The sequence below is a fragment of the Aquarana catesbeiana genome, linkage group LG06, assembly GCF_042186555.1.
Source record: "Aquarana catesbeiana isolate 2022-GZ linkage group LG06, ASM4218655v1, whole genome shotgun sequence".
In the NCBI taxonomy this organism is placed as follows: domain Eukaryota; kingdom Metazoa; phylum Chordata; class Amphibia; order Anura; family Ranidae; genus Aquarana; species Aquarana catesbeiana.
Genome location: NC_133329.1, coordinates 398685641 through 398702067, shown reverse-complemented (window position 1 = coordinate 398702067; position 16427 = coordinate 398685641). Strand labels below are relative to the sequence as shown.

The window sequence follows — 16427 nt, the reverse complement described above, 5'->3', positions numbered from 1 at the left end:
TTTTAGCATCACTTTAATTGTTTTATTTAAACTGTTAAATTGATGGGTTTAGTTCCGCTTTAAACTCACCAGAGTGAACATCAGAGGGAGGAGCCTAAGAAGACTGTGCTTTGACTAATAAAGTTTGGCAGAATCCTGATTTTGCTTACAGCTTCTTTTCTTGTTGACTCTATGGGGGGAATTAAACCCAAGCTGGCCCAAACAAACGATTTACTACACTAACAGGTGGACTTGCTGGGGGGCGCTGTTTTACTGGTATGTTGTTTCAGCTATATACAGTATACAGCGCTGTGTTTTCCGGCAGTGGGATGGGAACTTCCTGTTCCACTCTAGCGCTGCTCAACCATTCACGAGAAGATTTGTAGTACATGCAAAGCTTCTTCTGATTGGCTAAGGTGGAGATTCGGGTGAATGACATCATGATCTCCGCCTCAGCCAATCAAAGGAATCTTTGTATTCATTCATAGAATGCAAAGATTCCCGTGAACGGTTGAGCATCGCTCAGCCCGACTCTATTTTATTCCTGCAGTGAGGTGGGAAGTTAGTCCTCCCATTGCTGGAACACAGCGCTGTATACTGTATATAGCTGAGGCTAGTTAATTGTCAGAAACCACGAAATCAGAGTGAGACAGAAGTACAGCTAAATCACACTTGTTTAATAATAAAAGTAAATAGAACAAACGTAATCAAAACATAGCCAGAGTTCAGGAACTGGAACGGATAGTCAGACAAGCCAAACGTCAGGGAGCCAGAGATGAGCGTAGTAAAACAGCAAGCAGGATCTGGAGCCAGAAGGAATGTCAGCCAAGCAAGTCTGTTAACAGAAATGCAGGAGATAGTGTCTGTGATGTTGACCAAGGCGAAGGCAGAGAGCCTCTGGGCTGGACAGCTTAAATAGGCAGGACTGACGAGCAGGATCATCAACAGCTGAGTAACTGTGGAAAGATAGAAGCTGGCAATTAGCCGACAGCTGAGCGACTCAGAGAAGGAAGGGCTGAGCCCAACCCTGACATTAATGCAGCGCCCAGCAAGCGTACCTGTTGTTGCAGCAAATAATAACATCTTTGCCATTCTGAAGCTTCCCTCCAACCACTTTGCATATTATTTTATATATACTGTGATTCTGTACTTGCCAAATATGCTGCAGAAATCTCCCTTCACTGGGTCTGGCTGCAACCATTTTAACTGTGGGCAGCCGAAGCTGCTGCCTGTTCACTTCCTGGATTTACACAGAGGCACACCTCCAGCCCTGCAGCCTTTATTGGCCCTCTTATGACTCATCCCTCTTCCCTTCCTGGCAAACTCTCACAAGAGTGAGAGAGAGAGCTGTACATGATGTCATAAGCCTAGGCTAATGACCAGACAAGAAACAGGAAGTGGGCTGTATAAGGGATTTACTGGCAGAAAAAAAATGTTTTACTATCCAAAGTTAAAACAACAACAACAAGGGCAGAAGATTTAATAGATGGAAAGATAAAAAAAATTACTGAAGGTTCCGCTTTAACAAAGCTTCCTGTGCCAATAGGAAACTGGCATAAGTGGCATGTGCCGCATTAACCTCTTCCCGGCAACATGGCGCATATATGCGTCCTCTCGGAGGGTGGGCTTTAACGCCGAGAGGCTACATATATGCGGCCTTATGTAAGCACTTTTCTGTGCGGAGAGCATGCGCTCCCGGCATGGTCACCGGCGGTGACTGGAAAGCTCCTGATGCATACTTGCAATCGGGAGCTTTCCAATCATGTGAAAGCCAATCAGCCACATGACTCGAATGCCTGCCTCCACCTCCCAGCATTTAGAAGCTTTTAAAGAGCCAGGAGGCTGCGGTGGGAAGGGCAAAGCAGACAGACCCTTTTTTTTTTTTCAGGTCCATTTATGCCTCCTGCAGCAGTTAACAAAATGATTACAGTAGGTTTCAATAAAGAAAACTACTGCAGATCCCCCACCAGCTTGGACTGCGCATATGGGTAGTGAACTCTCTGCCAGGTTTCAGCTCACATGCCCACGAAGGGAACTTCAGAGGCAGAGCCGTGCATATAGGCAGGGAAAGCTCCCACCCTGCAGGGTTATCCGCTTCCCTGTGAGCTAAAAGGGATTAGAAGTTGCCGGAACCAACAGCTTCAGCTCTCCCGCTCTCTATGCAGGGCTGGTGCAAGGATTTTTGACATCCTAGGCCAGTGATGGCGAACCTTGGCACCCCAGATGTTTTGGAACTACATTTCCCATGATGCTCATCTACACTGCAGAGTGCATGAGCATTATGGGAAATGTAGTTCCAAAACATCTGGGGTGCCAAGGTTCACCATCATTGCCCTAGGCGAAACCTCATTTTGCTGCCCCCCTGGGCTCCACCCCTGACTCCACCCCCTTTGCCATGCCCATGTATACCCCTCCTTTTTAATGAAGCGCCCATCAAATGCAGCCCACCAGGGCCCATCAAAGGCAGCCTTACCAGTGCCCATCAATGGAGCCTCACCAGTGCCCATCAATGAATGTTTGCTTGCTTCCATTCATTTGGGAGGCGGCACACAGACACAGTCCTCCACCGCCACTGTGCCTCTGACACCATGTGCGAACGGAGCGGCAGCTGCCTGCTGATGCTGAGACTTAGTTGCTTGCTGCAGAGAGAAGAGAGCAGAGACACCAGTGGCCGGACGCCCTAGGCAGCAGTGCGCCCTAGACGGCTGCCTAGTGGTAGCATCGGCCCTGTCTCTATGCCTTGTCTGCAGGATCTGCTCTGCTTTATCAGGCTCAGTGAGTGGGATTCACTGTCCTATGGGGTAACCTATGCTAAATGTCACAGGGCATCCCGAAGATGGATGGCCTCTCCATAGGAACGAATTGGACGAATAAAGGACCATATATAAGATATAAATCACACTGGGACTCTGTATTGGACCGTTGTTGCCTTCTGAATTTTTTTTGCTTTGTCTGCAGAGTGCAAAGAGAGTGATCTTACTGTCTGGCACCCCCGCCATGTCCAGACCCGCAGAACTCTACACACAGATCGCAGCGGTCAGACCCAACTTCTTCTCGCGCTTCCATGACTTTGGACTCCGCTATTGCGATGCCAAACAGGTGAGTAACGTTTATTCTACATAATTATCGATGACATCACTTGTTCTTAGGCCCCTTTCACATGATCGGTCCATTCAGATCCGCCTGTCAGTTTTGACGGCAGACCTGAACGGGCGCTCCATGTTAGCCTATGGAGCGGCGGATGTCAGCGGAGACATGTCCGCTGACATCCGACCCGGTCCGATCTGCTAAAAGCAGACAGATGGCCCTACGTCCAGGTCCGTCGTTGGCGGATCGGATGAGATCTGATGAAAACGGACATGCTGTCTGTTTTCGTCCGATCCCTCCATAGGCGGTAGCGGCGCCTGACAAGCCCCTCCCCGCTCAGTGAGCAGAGAGGGACCTGTCATCCGCCGGCTCAGCGGAGATCAACGGACTGATCTCCCGCTGAGCCGGCGGACTGAGGCGGGCTCCGTGGAAACGGAGTCTGTCTCGTGTGAAAGGGGCCTTAGGGGTTCTAAAAAAAAAAAAAGTATACATTCGTAGAAATAGTTTGACTTTTTTTTTTTGCTGTAAAGAATGTTTGTTCGTTTTTCTAATCATTAGTGGCTCAAATTGATGTTCATTTGCAACCGCGTTGATGAGAAATTTCAAAAGAGCAGGATGGAAAAATTTTCTTGAATGCAACAGTCTAATTGTCAATGTGGTTTTCATTTTTAAAGACTGTTCCTTCCAAAATCAAATGTTAAAAGGAAATTAACAAGATCACAGCAATGGAGGACTTGGTGGCCACGGAGAAAGGCCTGAGTGAGCAATTCTCAAAAAAATGGTTTCATTGGCACAAATTCATCTACTCCGAGGAATATAGGGAGCTGATGGCTCCCCAGTGGCACAACGAATCTATAAGCTCCCCGGATTGGGGTGGTGAGACTGGTTGGAGGTATATATCTTCTCAATTCCGCCCCCCCCCCCCCCCCCATGGAGGGAGGAGACCCCCCCCCCCCTTTTTTTTTTCTTCTCCCCCTTTATCTCCCTCCCTTCCCCTCTACTCTTTTCCTTTCTTCGTTCGCTGCTACTTTCTTATTACATCTCCTTGGTCGTCACGACCTCGGGAATAATGCGGTTCTTGTTCTCTTTTTATTCTTTTCCCTTTTATATATAAAACGGTGTTTGCCGTGGAAAATTGGTCATGCGGGATGCAGAACCTCCCTATTACTCTGCAGATTGGTGTAACCCCCACAGATAGAAGACTTTTATTATAATACTGCGATGACTGTATCATTGATTGTATTTGGGGGAGTTCACTGATAACTTTATACATATCACTGGGGTTGTCTCTGTATTTCCGCATGTTCATCCCTCATAAATAAAGAATAAAAAAAAAAGGAAATTAACTCTTGAACTACCTTAATGCATTAGAGTGGTTGTAAAGGTAAATAATAAAAAAAATATTTTATTTTCTCTATACTTACCTGCTCTGTACAATAGATTTGCACAGAACAGTGCCGAACCTCCTCTTCCCTGGTCCCCCCACCGGCACTCCTGCCTCCTCCTCCGTTTCCAGTGCCCCCATGAGGAAAACGCTTCCCATGGGAGCACTAGTGTGTGCTCGCTCCCGAGCCCTGCTGCTGCATCCATTGACATGGACAGCGGGACTCGGACCCGCCCTCTGCTCCCTCGTCACTGGCTTTTATTGACAGCAGTGGGAGCCAATGGCTCCATGAGACACGGAAATGAGATGAAAGAAGAGCTGCAGACTTGCACAGTGCTGAATCAAATGAGGGCTCAGGTAATTAAAAAAAGGGGGGGGGGGTGAGAGGGGAATACTGATGCCTACATGTTTTTTACTTCAATGCAAGAAATGTATTAAGACAAACAAGTTTTTTTTTTGTGTTTCTCTTTTATACACCTAAGGTTGTGCACATTTTGCTGTTTTATATTACCTTTGTCCTTTTCCTGATGAAGCTGCCCCGGTGAAACATGTTGAAATTCCAGGACGTAGGAATAATTTGTATGTGACTTCAGTTCTCTCATTGGTCAGGGTTAGGTTAGGTGTGCATATCCAGGACTATGACTGTAACTGTAGCCATATTTTTATCTTGTGTTTTCTAAATAAATTATTTATATTTTTATATTATTTAATTGTCTTGCTTTGTATATGACGTACCTTTAAAGTCCCATTCTTCCAATTCCTCAGTTCATCATTTACAGGGATGTTGGTACTCTTGTATGTTGTGTCTTTTCCTTGGTGTTGACCTCTCCCCCCATTATTTGAACCTAAGGTAAACAAGGGTTTAGGCTTTAGAATCACTTTAAGGTAAAAGGCTTCTTTTTCCAGGTTCCCCCAGACCAATGTCAAGGGCTATCTTTGCATCCACAGACACCAATGTCAAGGGCTATTATTTCATCCGTTCCACTCTCTCCCTCCTCACAGGGCAGATTGATAGCAGTGGGAGCCAATGGCTCCCCCTGCTTTTAATCAAATCCTACGATAAGGGAGCAGGAGCGAGACAAAGCCCCTCTGTCTGTGTCTATGGGAGCAGGCATTGGGGTTTGGGAGCAAGTGTGCACCAGAACCCCCCCTAGCAAGCAGCTTGCTGAGGTTGGTACTCAAAAGCCTAGAGGAGCCAGGAGTGCCAGTGGGGGGGACCCGAGAAGAGGAGGATCCGGACAGCTCTGTGTAAAACCATTTACCACAGAGCAGGTAAGCATAACATGTTTGTTATTTTTAAAAAAAATAAAGGTTTAGAATCTCTTTAACTGCTTTCATTTTTCAGATGCCATGGGGATGGGATTACTCCGGATCCTGCAATCTGGGAGAATTAAAGCTTCTGTTGGAGGAGTCATTAATGGTCAGAAGGCTGAAGTCAGATGTTCTGTCCCAGCTGCCGGCCAAACAGCGCAAAATGGTCGTTATTGCACCTGAAGGCATCAATGCCAAGACTAAGGCTGCACTCGCTGCAGCAGCTAAAGAGATGGCACAAGGCTTCAAGAATGTAAGTTAAAGCTGAACTTCGTGCACAAAAACCTTCATGTAATTTATACCTGAACACCACAAAGGATATAATGACCAATGGTCTTTGCAAAACCAGCTATCACCTAGTAAAAGTTGCAGTAATGTCATCACAGTGCTGTACATAGCCTGTGCAGAGAGCAGAGCTGTGGGAGGGACCCAACAGGCCCCACCCACTTCAGGCTGCCTGCAGAAAACTAGAGGAGGGGGGCGGAGACAAGACCAGTCACCCTGCACAAGGAGAGAGCGCAGCAGTGAGCGGTCTTCATTACAGGAAGCTCCTGCACAGAGGCAGTGTCACACTGGATTTAGCACCAATATTTATATAAGAATACACATTCTGCTTGTATTTAGATACTGTTGGCTTATCCTGGAATCCAGCTGTAAAGGAAACCTGTACCAACAAAATAATGGAGGTTGCCAATGCTGAAAATGCGGGTTGCCTGGCTGTTGTACTGGTCTGCTAGCTCCAACGATTTGAGTCACTGATCAGGATAAAATGTGCAGTGTTCTGGCTTTACTCTGACCTAACTTGTTGCTTGCTTGGATGAGTCTGACTATATTAAAGCTAAAGTGGGACAGCCAGGCAAATTGCATTTTCAACAGATTAGAAAAGCATCCCCTATATTTCCGTGAGTACAGGTTTCCTGTAAAAGGCATAAAATGTCATTCTAGATCAGGCATCACCAAAATAAGCGGACGGGGGTCTGGATCTGGACCGAGCTACTGTCCCATCTGGACCTGCGGTTTTTCCATATAGGAGCCTTTCTTCCTCCTGGCCTCCACTGCTGTCATTCTCAAGGCAGTGTGGGGAGCAGTAGGCAGAGAAAACGGAGGGCAGGAGCTGCATGAGTTAACCTTTAGGATTAACTAGCAGGTAATTGGTTGCTAGGACGCCAGGCAGTACTAGTAACCAATCACCAGCTTGTTAATAGGTAACCCTGCAGCGCCTGCTCCCCTCCATCCAGTGCTGCTGTGCCTCCCACTCTCTGCCCTGTATAAGGAAGCAGAGCATGGGCAAGAGGCCATGGCTATGAAGGAGGAGGACAGGAGGTGACATGAAGGGGGCAGTGCTGTGTGTGTTTTTTGGGGCATGGGGGGGCAGAGCACATTATTGTGGTGAGAGCGAGGGTGATGTAAAACGGAAGCAGTGTTGCGGTGGGAGAGTGATGTGAAGGGGGGGAACAGTGCTGGTGGGGGCAGTGCTATGGGGGGGGTGATGTGAAGGGGGGCAAGTGCTGGTGGGGAAAGGAGATGTGATGTGAGGGGGGAGCTTTGCTGTGGGGGAGAGATGTAAAAGGGGGCGTGGGCAAGTGCTGTGGGGGTGATGTAAAGCGTGGCAAGTACTGTGGGGGAGAGAAATGTAAGAGGGTGCAAATTTTGTGTGTGTGGGGGGGGGGGGGGGATGTAGAGGAGGGCAAGTACTGTGGGGGGAGAAGTGAAGGGGGGGGCAGTGCTGTGGGGGAGGGTTTTAAAGGGGGGCAGCCCTATGGGGGAAGATGTGATTGGAAGGGGGGCAAGTGCTGTGGGGGAGAGAAATGTAGGGGGGTGCAAATTTTGTGTGTGGGGGGGGTGTAGAGGAGGGCAAGTACTGTGGGGGGAGAAGTGAAGGGGGGCAGTGCTGTGGGGGGAGGGATCTAAAGGGGGGCAGCGCTTTGGGGGAAGATGTGATTGGAAGGGGGGCAAGTGCTGTGGGGGAGAGAAATGTAGGGGGGTGCAGATTTTGTGTGTGGAGGGGGGGATGTAGAGGAGGGCAAGTACTGTGGGGGGGAGAAGTGAAGAGGGGCAGTGCTGTGGGGGGAGGGATCTAAAGGGGGGCAGCGCTTTGGGGGAAGATGTGACTGGAAGGGAGGCAAGTGCTGTGGGGAGAGGTTGTAAAGGAAGGCAAGTGCTTTGGGGGGGGGGGGGGATGTAAAGGAGAGCAGTGCTGTGGGGGATGTGAAGGATTACATTGCTGTGGCAGGGGGAATCTGAAAAAGGGGTGTGGGCGGGGGTGGTTTGATGTGAAGAGGGGGCAGTGCTGTGGTTGAGGGGGTAATGTGAAGCGGGGAGTAGTGTAAAGGGGGAAAGTGCTGTGGGGGGAGATATAAAGGGGGTGGTGTCGTGTGGGGGGGAGATCGATGTGAAGTGGGGGACTGTGATGTGCGGGGGACTGAGGACACTAATGTAAGAACAGGATTAGGGCCGAAACAACTAATCGATTAATCGCCAACTAATCGATTATGAAATTAATCGATTACTTTTTTCATAATCGATTAATCGGCCAGTAACATAATGGGGTTAAAAAAGCTAAAATCAGCCCTATATAGTACAAAAAGAGCAAAAAATCTCTACTGTAAATATTACTTTCAATGTTGCACAGTAAAAAAAACGAAGGGCTAATTTTTTTTTTTTTTTTTTTAACTCCATTATGTTACTAAATGTCTTAGGATTGGTTCCCACCCATGTGTTTTTGGTGCTTTTTGCAGAAATGCACTACAGTTCATTTAACGTTCATATTTATGCTTTTTTCAGCTGCTGTGTATTTGGAAAGGGTGCTTTTTTGTTCAATATACTTCAATGGAGAAGCTGCAGAAAAGCATGTGATATTACAGTTCTGTTTGAAAATCTGCAAAACAGTCTAGAATTGTTTTTTTCTTTAAATAAAAAAATTTGTTCTGAGTCTGATGATATTTACCAGATTCAACCTCTAATAGTATATAGAGTATATCTCTTCTGTCTGTTATTCTCAGAGAGGATTAAAGATTTCACTCCCTAACCATATAGTTGGTTATTTATATTTACCACTGCATAGATATATTTAAGAATAAATTGCCTTTTTTTTTTTAAACTTTACATATTAACTAAATTATACACCACACTTTTTTTTAAGGTTATTAACCGATTAATCGATTAATCGAAACAATAATCGGCCAACTAATCGATTATGAAAATAATCGTTAGTTGCAGCCCTAAACAGGATTGTCATATAAAATGAGGGGGTGTGATGGGAAGGATCTCGGACATCACACAAACATGCATTTAGGACCTCTGCTGGAAGAAAAATGTTATTATTGGACCCCCGTGAATTTTTATTCAGTACCCCTGATCTAGACCAAACTTTTTTTCTTTTAGTTTTGGATCGAGTAGGGAAGACCTCTTTGGAAAGATTTTTCCTTCCTGTCCCAAGGACAACATTATCACCCCGATAGAATGGAGATGCTGAGAGCAGTCAAACGATGACAGGGACTCCAGATTTTACTTCTGTCTCTGTCACTCTTGGAGATTTCCTGTTACTTCCTGTTCTGGTGACATACTAAGCAATAAAAACTGACAGAGTTTCCAACACTCCCCCACTCTGTCTGAAACCTGAAAATAAAAAATCTTTGGCTGGAGATACACTTTTTGAGGCCCCAGTGGCACATGCGTACTCTGTGTACTTCCAAATTTGCCTTTAGTAAATCAACCCCAGTGACTACACAGAGCCAGTGCTCCCAATTTGACATCAGTGTGGGCACGGGTGTATGGCTCCAAACATAGGCAATGTGAGTGGAGGTACCTTGAAGGTTTGATGTTCTATATACTGTACATTTAGTTTAGTGCAAAAGTAATACATTTGACCTTTTATACTTCTTTTATCACCTACAGAAAGGACAAGAGAAAGAAGCTCTCCTCCTATTCTACAACAGAACGGCAGAAGCCAAAATCCGCTGTGTCATGTGGGTACCGTCACCAACACATTGCAGAGTCGCCCCGCACACATGTGGCTGTACATTCAGTTTCTTCTGAACAATAGCAGCACACTTCCTGTGCCTGGGCATTGCTTTTTCATAATCTCATAGCTGTAGTGTGAGATCATCCCATCCCCGCTGCCTCTGACTGCTGGTCTCACCAGATTTGGAGTGAGGTTTGGTGATGTCAATACTGTACTGCTCACTGTTCTCCTTGCTGGAGAGGAAGCTGTACCTGAGGAGCTGCAGTGCAAGGATCTTCCTGCTTAATCTTCATTTATTCTTTGGATCTGTGCTTCCTCCACCACTTTCGCTGCTTTTTGAATATGACCACACCAGTCATCAGATCACCAGTCACAGGCAGGGCACTTCTGACATGAGGAAGCAAAGCCCTGCCTCTCTACCAAGTTAGTTGTCCTAACACAGAGACAGGGTACAGAACAAGGCATGGTGAGGAGATAGTAATGGGATAAAGATCAACTGCAGGGAGACTACAGGCAATACTGGTGACTAGTCCTTTGTCTTATGCTTGCCGTTTTTTTGGGGGGGGTTTAACAAAGCTCACACAGTTCAGGTCCTCTTTAACCACTTGGCGACCAGTTATACTACAGCAGGGCGGCTCTCTTACGCGAAACGCCGCACCGATACGGCGCTTCATTTTAATAGATACAGCGGGCGCGGCGCCGGAGCCGATGCACGTGGCCGGCAGCCGTGATTTCCGCCGGCCACCTGCGATTGCTCCACAGAGAGGCAGAACGGGGATCTGCCAAAGTAAACAAACCAGATCCCCATTCTGTCAGGGAAGTATGATCCTAGTGATCAGGAACAGCGATCTCTCTAATCCCAGTCAGTCCCCTCCTCCCACAGTTAGAAACACCTCCCTAGGACACACTTAACCCCTTGATTGCCCCTAGTGTTAAACCCTTCCCTGCCTGTGTCATAAAGTAATCAGTGCATTTTTATAGCACTGATCGCTGTATAAATGTCACTTGTCCCAAAAAAAGTGTCCAATCTGTCCGCCGCAATGACGCAGTCCCGCTAAAAATCGCTGATCACCGCCACCACTTGTAAAAAAAAAAAGAAAAGAATAAAAATGCCATAAATCTATCCCCGATTTTATAGACGCTAAACCTTTTGCGCAAACCAATCAATATACGCTTATTGCGATTTTTTTTTTTTTTACCAAATAATAAGTAACAGAATACATATTGGCCTAAACTGATGAAGAAATTGTTTTTTTTTTTAAATTTTGTTTTTGGATATTTATTATAACAAAAAATAAAAAGTTTTTTTTTTTTTTTTTTTTTTTTTTTTTTTTTTTAATTGTCAGCCTTTTTTTGTTTACAGAGCAAAAAAAAATGAACCACAGAGGTGATCAAATACCACCAAAATTAAGCTCTATTTGTGGGTAAAAAAGGACATAAATTTTGTTTGGGTACAACGTCGCACGACCGCGCAATTGTCAGGTAAAGCGACGCAGTGCCGTATCGGCAAAAAATGGCCTGGTCTGGAAGGGGGTAAATCCTTTCAGGGCTGAAGTGGTTAAATTATTACTTCAGGCAACAGAATTGGTGAGATTGCGGGAACAAGCGTAAATGATTCTTAATAAAGTGCAGTTTTACTTTAAAAGTCTTTGCACCCCAACATTGTGTGTAGTGCAATAAAGTATTTTGCCCTTTACAGTATTACTGTAGAACATTCCTGTAGGATATTTTTGTGCCATATCAACAAATCATTTATGGGGAGGACTTATTGTTTCACCTTAACAGCTAATCAGATATGGGGAATGTTTATTGAGTTACCAAAAGGAACAAATTAGCTGTGTGCCCTGCTGGGGTCCTTGAATGGTTTTAATAAGCTAGCATCTGATTGGTCATTGTCTTTTCCAGAGAATACATCATGGATCTTCTAGAAAGCGGGAGAGAAAAGTTCTTGGTGTTCGCTCATCATAAGCTGATGCTGGACAGTGTTTGCGATGAGCTGGGGAAAAAGGTAACAATTAAAGATCCACATTCAGAATGCTTAGGGCTGTGCTGACTGTAAAAGCTGAACTCCAGGTTAAGAACACAGATGACATTTATATATAAGTGAGCTGTTTTATTTAGAATTTGGATTTCTGTCCATTCAGGCTTAATTTTTTTTACTGCTGCAGTTCAGTTGCACCTATAGATCTTTCCCCCCAGCCAGTGACTGGACAGTAAAAGGAGAAGCAGCACACTCAGGAGCTCATCTCCCCTCCTTATATGCTTCTCCCGCCCTTGTTCTGAGCTCTTCTGTACAGGGCATTGCAAAAGACTAATACCAGGACAAATTCAGGTACTTGTGCTGCTTGCATTTATACAATACTCTTAGTGATGTCATTATGAATACAGAGCTACATTCATTTTTTAGAGTCTTTTATATTTGCCTGGAGTTTTAAATACACGATCGGTTCTAAATTCCTGAGGTCTATATATCTTAAATCCAGTATTCACTTTACACTTTTATCTATTATCGTTTCAAACATTTTTGTTAATTTGGATATTTCACCCCGTAGGAGTCTGCTGCCAGCATTTTACTTTTGATTGAAGCCTTGCCTAAAAGGACACTGGCAGGTTTTTTTTTTTTTTTCTCTTTCACCTTTCATTTCTTTTTCTTTTTCATTTTTCCTTTTCTTTTCTTATTCTTTTTCTTCTTCTATTTTTTTTTTTTTCCTTTCCTTTTTAGTTTTTTTTTTCCTTTTTCTTTTTCCTTTTTCCTCTCCGTTCCATTTCTTTTTCTTTTACCTTTTTCTTTTGCTTTGCTTTTCTTTTCTTGTTCTTCTCTTATTATTTTTTTTCTTCCTTTTCTTTCCTTTTTCTTTTCTTTCTTCCTTTTTCTTTTCTTGTTCTTTTCTGATTGTTTTTTTTTTTTTTTCTTTTTGTTCCTTTTTTTTCCCTTTTCTTTTCTTTTTTTTTCCCTTTTCCTTTCCCTTTCCCTTTTCCCTTCTCATTCCCTTTTCCTTTTTTTTTCCTTTTTCTTTTATTTTCCCGAGCCTTTCCTTCCATAACTAATGACAAACTAGGAGTTCATGTCAGGTTTTATAACTGTTGTTTTTTTTTTTAAAAAGAGAAGTATGTTTTTTTTTGTTTTTTTTTTAATTCATACTTACCTAGGTGGATGCTCCCACGGCGCCTCTACCCTGAAAACCGAGCGATCGAACACTGCCGATCGCTTGGTTCTCATGGTCACCAGCTCTCTGCTCGGGGAGCTATCAGTCACAGCTCTCTGCTCTGCCCCCTCCTCGCTCACTGGAGCGCTGGGCTGTGGAGGGGGCAGGGGAGGCCAGCTCAGCCTCTCAGCGGCCCGCTGAGAGGCTGAGCCGGGTTTCGGTCCAGGCATGTGGGCGGATCCCAACTCTGTGGTTGTGATGACGCCGAGTATGGACCGACTCTGTGATGTCAGCAGAGTGGATTTCAGCCCGCTCTCTGCTGAAAACAGGTCACAGGAGTGCAAAACGAACTGCACTCCTGTGATCCATAGAAGTACAGCCAACAGTGCCACCTTAGGAAGCAACTTTCTATGGGGGATCTCGCCAGATAGGAGGAGCCAAAAGCACCAACAGGGGACCCGAGAAGAGGAGGTTCGGGTCCGCTCAGTGCAATTCCACCGTTTCTTTTTTTTTTAAGCATTTTTGCATGTACAATCACGTTAGGGGTAATACGGGCCCTGAAGAGGCAACATATTGCTTCCCAACTGCCTGCCAACCGCTCTCTGCAAAACTATCCACTGTGGATTGCTTTTCAGAGGGGTGGCAATGGCTGCCGCAAATGTAAACTAGGCCTAAGCCATAGTGACAACTCTGGAATTCTAATTTCCTTCAGCTTTATTTTATAAACACATAAATGTATTTCTCGTCTTACAGAATGTGGGCTTCATTCGCATTGATGGTAACACTGCATCGGCCGACCGCCAGTCACTCTGCCAGAAGTTCCAGTTCTCGGACAAGCTGAGTGTTGCTGTTTTATCCATTACGGCTGCCAACATGGGCCTGACCCTGTCCTCTGCTGACCTGGTGGTATTTGCGGAGTTATTCTGGAACCCAGGAGTAAGTAACCTGTGTTTATTTTTTTTTCTTTTAAAACAAAATATTAGCCAAAACAAAAAAAAACCTCATTATAAGATATAAGAAGAAAAACATCTTTTTTTTTGCAATAGCCCCCCTTAAAGGGGTTGTAAACCTTCCAGTTTTTTCACCTTAATGTATCCTATGCATTTAAGGTGAAAAAACTTCTGGCACTGACCGGTCCCCCAGCCCCCCTACCCCCCCCCCCCCCATTTTACTCACCTGAGCCCGTTTGTTTCCTCGGCGGAGACGCACTCTTCCTCTCTGCCCAGGGTTCCATAATTGTGAAGTGGAAGGAAAATGATAAATGGTTTTCAAAATGTTTTACAAATAAATATGTGAAAAGTGTGGGGGGTACATTTGTATAGCGCCCCCCTGAGTCAATACTTTGTAGAGCCTTTCACTGCAATTACAGCTGCAAGTCTTTTTGGGGATGTCTCTACCAGCTTTGCACATCTAGAGAGGGACATTTTTGCCCATTCTTCTTTACAAAATATCTCAAGCTCTGTCAGATTGGATGGAGAGCGTCTGTGAACAGCAATTTTCATGTCTTGCCACAGATTCTAAATTGGATTTAGGTCTAGACTTAGGGCCATTCTAACAAATGAATATGCTTTGATCTAAACCATTCCATTGTAGCTCTGGCTGTATTTTTCGGGTCGTTGTCCTGCTGGAAAGTGAACCTCCGCCCCAGTCTCAAGTCTTTTGCAGGTTCTAACAGGTTTTCTTCTAAGATTGCCCTGTATTTGGCTCCATCCATCTTCCCATCAACTCTGACCAGCTTCTCTGTCCCTGCTGAAGAAAAGCATCCCCAAAACATGATGCTGCCACCACCATGTTTCACGGTGGGGATGGTGTGTTCAGGGTGATGTGCAGTGTTAGTTTTCCGACACACATAGTGTTTTGCTTTTATGCCAAAAAGTTCAATTTTGGTCTCATCTGACCAGAGCACCTTCTTCTACATGTTTGCTGTGCCCCCCACATGGGCAGATTTGTGGAGAACACGACTAATAGTTGTCCTGTGGACAGGTTCTCCCACCTGAGCTGTGGATCTCTGCAGCTCCTCCAGAGTTACCATGGGCCTCTTGGCTTCTTCTCTGATGAATGATCTCCTTGTCCAGCCGGTCAGTTTAGGTGGACGGCCATGTCTTGGTAGGCTTGCAGTTGTGCCATACTCTTTCCATTTTCTGATGATGGATTGAACAGAGTTCCGTGAGATGTTCAAAGCCTGGGAGATTTTTTTTATAACCTAACCCTGCTTTAAACTTCTCCACAACTTTATCCCTGACCTGTCCAGTGTGTTCCTTGGCCTTCATGATGCTGTTTGCAAACCTCTGAGGGCTTCACAGAACAGCTGTATTTACAGTATACTGAGATTAAATTACACACAGGTGGACTCTATTTACTAATTAGGTGACTTCTGAAGGCAATTGATTCCACTGGATTTTAGTTAGGGGTATCAGAGTAAAGGGAGCTGAATAGAAATGCACCCCCCACACTTTGCACATATTTATTTGTAAAAAATGTGAAAACCATTTATTATTTTTCTTCCACTTCACAATTATGTGCCACTTTGTGTTGGTCTATCACAGGGGGTCTCCAAACTTTCTAAACAAAGGGCTAGTTTTTTGTCCTTCAGAATTTGGGGGGGGGGGCGGACTGTGGCCAACGGGGGTGAAAATTTTCCTGCCTTCATCGGGAGTAAAAATCACCACATTTGTTATTAGGGGGAGGAATTATGCCCCATTGTTAATGTCAGTTGGCAGAATAGTGTCCTATATCAGTGGGAGGAGTAGTGTCCCAAGGGCCGGATAAAGGCAAGCAAAGGACCACATCTGACCCCCCGGGCCGCAGTTTGGAGACCCTTGGTCTATCACATAAAATCCCAATAAAACACAAGTTTTTGGTTGTAACGTGATAAAATGTGGAAAATTTCAAGGGGTAGGAATACTTTTTAAGGCACTGTAGTGGGGGGGGGGGGGGGGTGATGTAAAGGTGGCAGAGGACACTGCTGTGGGGGGGGGGGGGTGTAAAGGGGGCAGAGGACACTGCTGTGGGGGGGGGGGTGATGTGAAGAGGGCAGAGGACACTGCTGTGGAGGGGGGGGGGTGTAAAGTAGGGAAGAGGACACTGCTATGGGAGGGGGGGGGGGGGGTTGAGTGGGCAGAGGACACTGCTGTGTGGGGGGGGTGATGTGAAGAGGGCAGAGGACACTACTGTGAGGAGGGGGGTGATGTAAATGGGGCAGAGGACACTGCTGGGGGGTGAGGGGGGCAGAAGACACCACTTTGGGGGGGGGGGGGGGGGGGCAGAGGACACTGCTGTTGGGGGGGGGGGTGTCAGGGGGCAGAGGACACTGTTGTGAGGGGGCGTGAAGGGGGCAGAGGACACTGTTGTGAGGGGGCGTGAAGGGGGCAGAGGACACTGTTGTGAGGGGGCGTGAAGGGGGCAGAGGACACTGTTGTGAGGGGGCGTGAAGGGGGCAGAGGACACTGCTGTGAGGGGGGCGTGAGGGGGGCGTGAAGGGGGCAGAGGACACTGCTGTGAGGGGGTGTGAAGGGGGCAGAGGGCACTGTTGTGAGGGGGCGTGAAGGGGGCAGAG

General features: G+C 45.9%; 1 protein-coding gene across 2 annotated transcripts in view; it reads left to right on the top strand.

Annotated features, from left to right (window-relative positions):
• SMARCAL1 (SNF2 related chromatin remodeling annealing helicase 1) overlaps nucleotides 1–16427 on the top strand; it is a 106975-nt gene that overhangs the window by 81405 nt on the left and 9143 nt on the right. For both annotated transcript variants that reach the window (XM_073634406.1, XM_073634405.1), the window contains exons 10-14: nucleotides 2938–3078; nucleotides 5796–6014; nucleotides 9659–9729; nucleotides 11631–11733; nucleotides 13625–13807. In XM_073634406.1, coding sequence (XP_073490507.1) covers nucleotides 2938–3078; nucleotides 5796–6014; nucleotides 9659–9729; nucleotides 11631–11733; nucleotides 13625–13807 — 717 coding nt within the window. The remainder of the gene's footprint in view (nucleotides 1–2937; nucleotides 3079–5795; nucleotides 6015–9658; nucleotides 9730–11630; nucleotides 11734–13624; nucleotides 13808–16427) is intronic.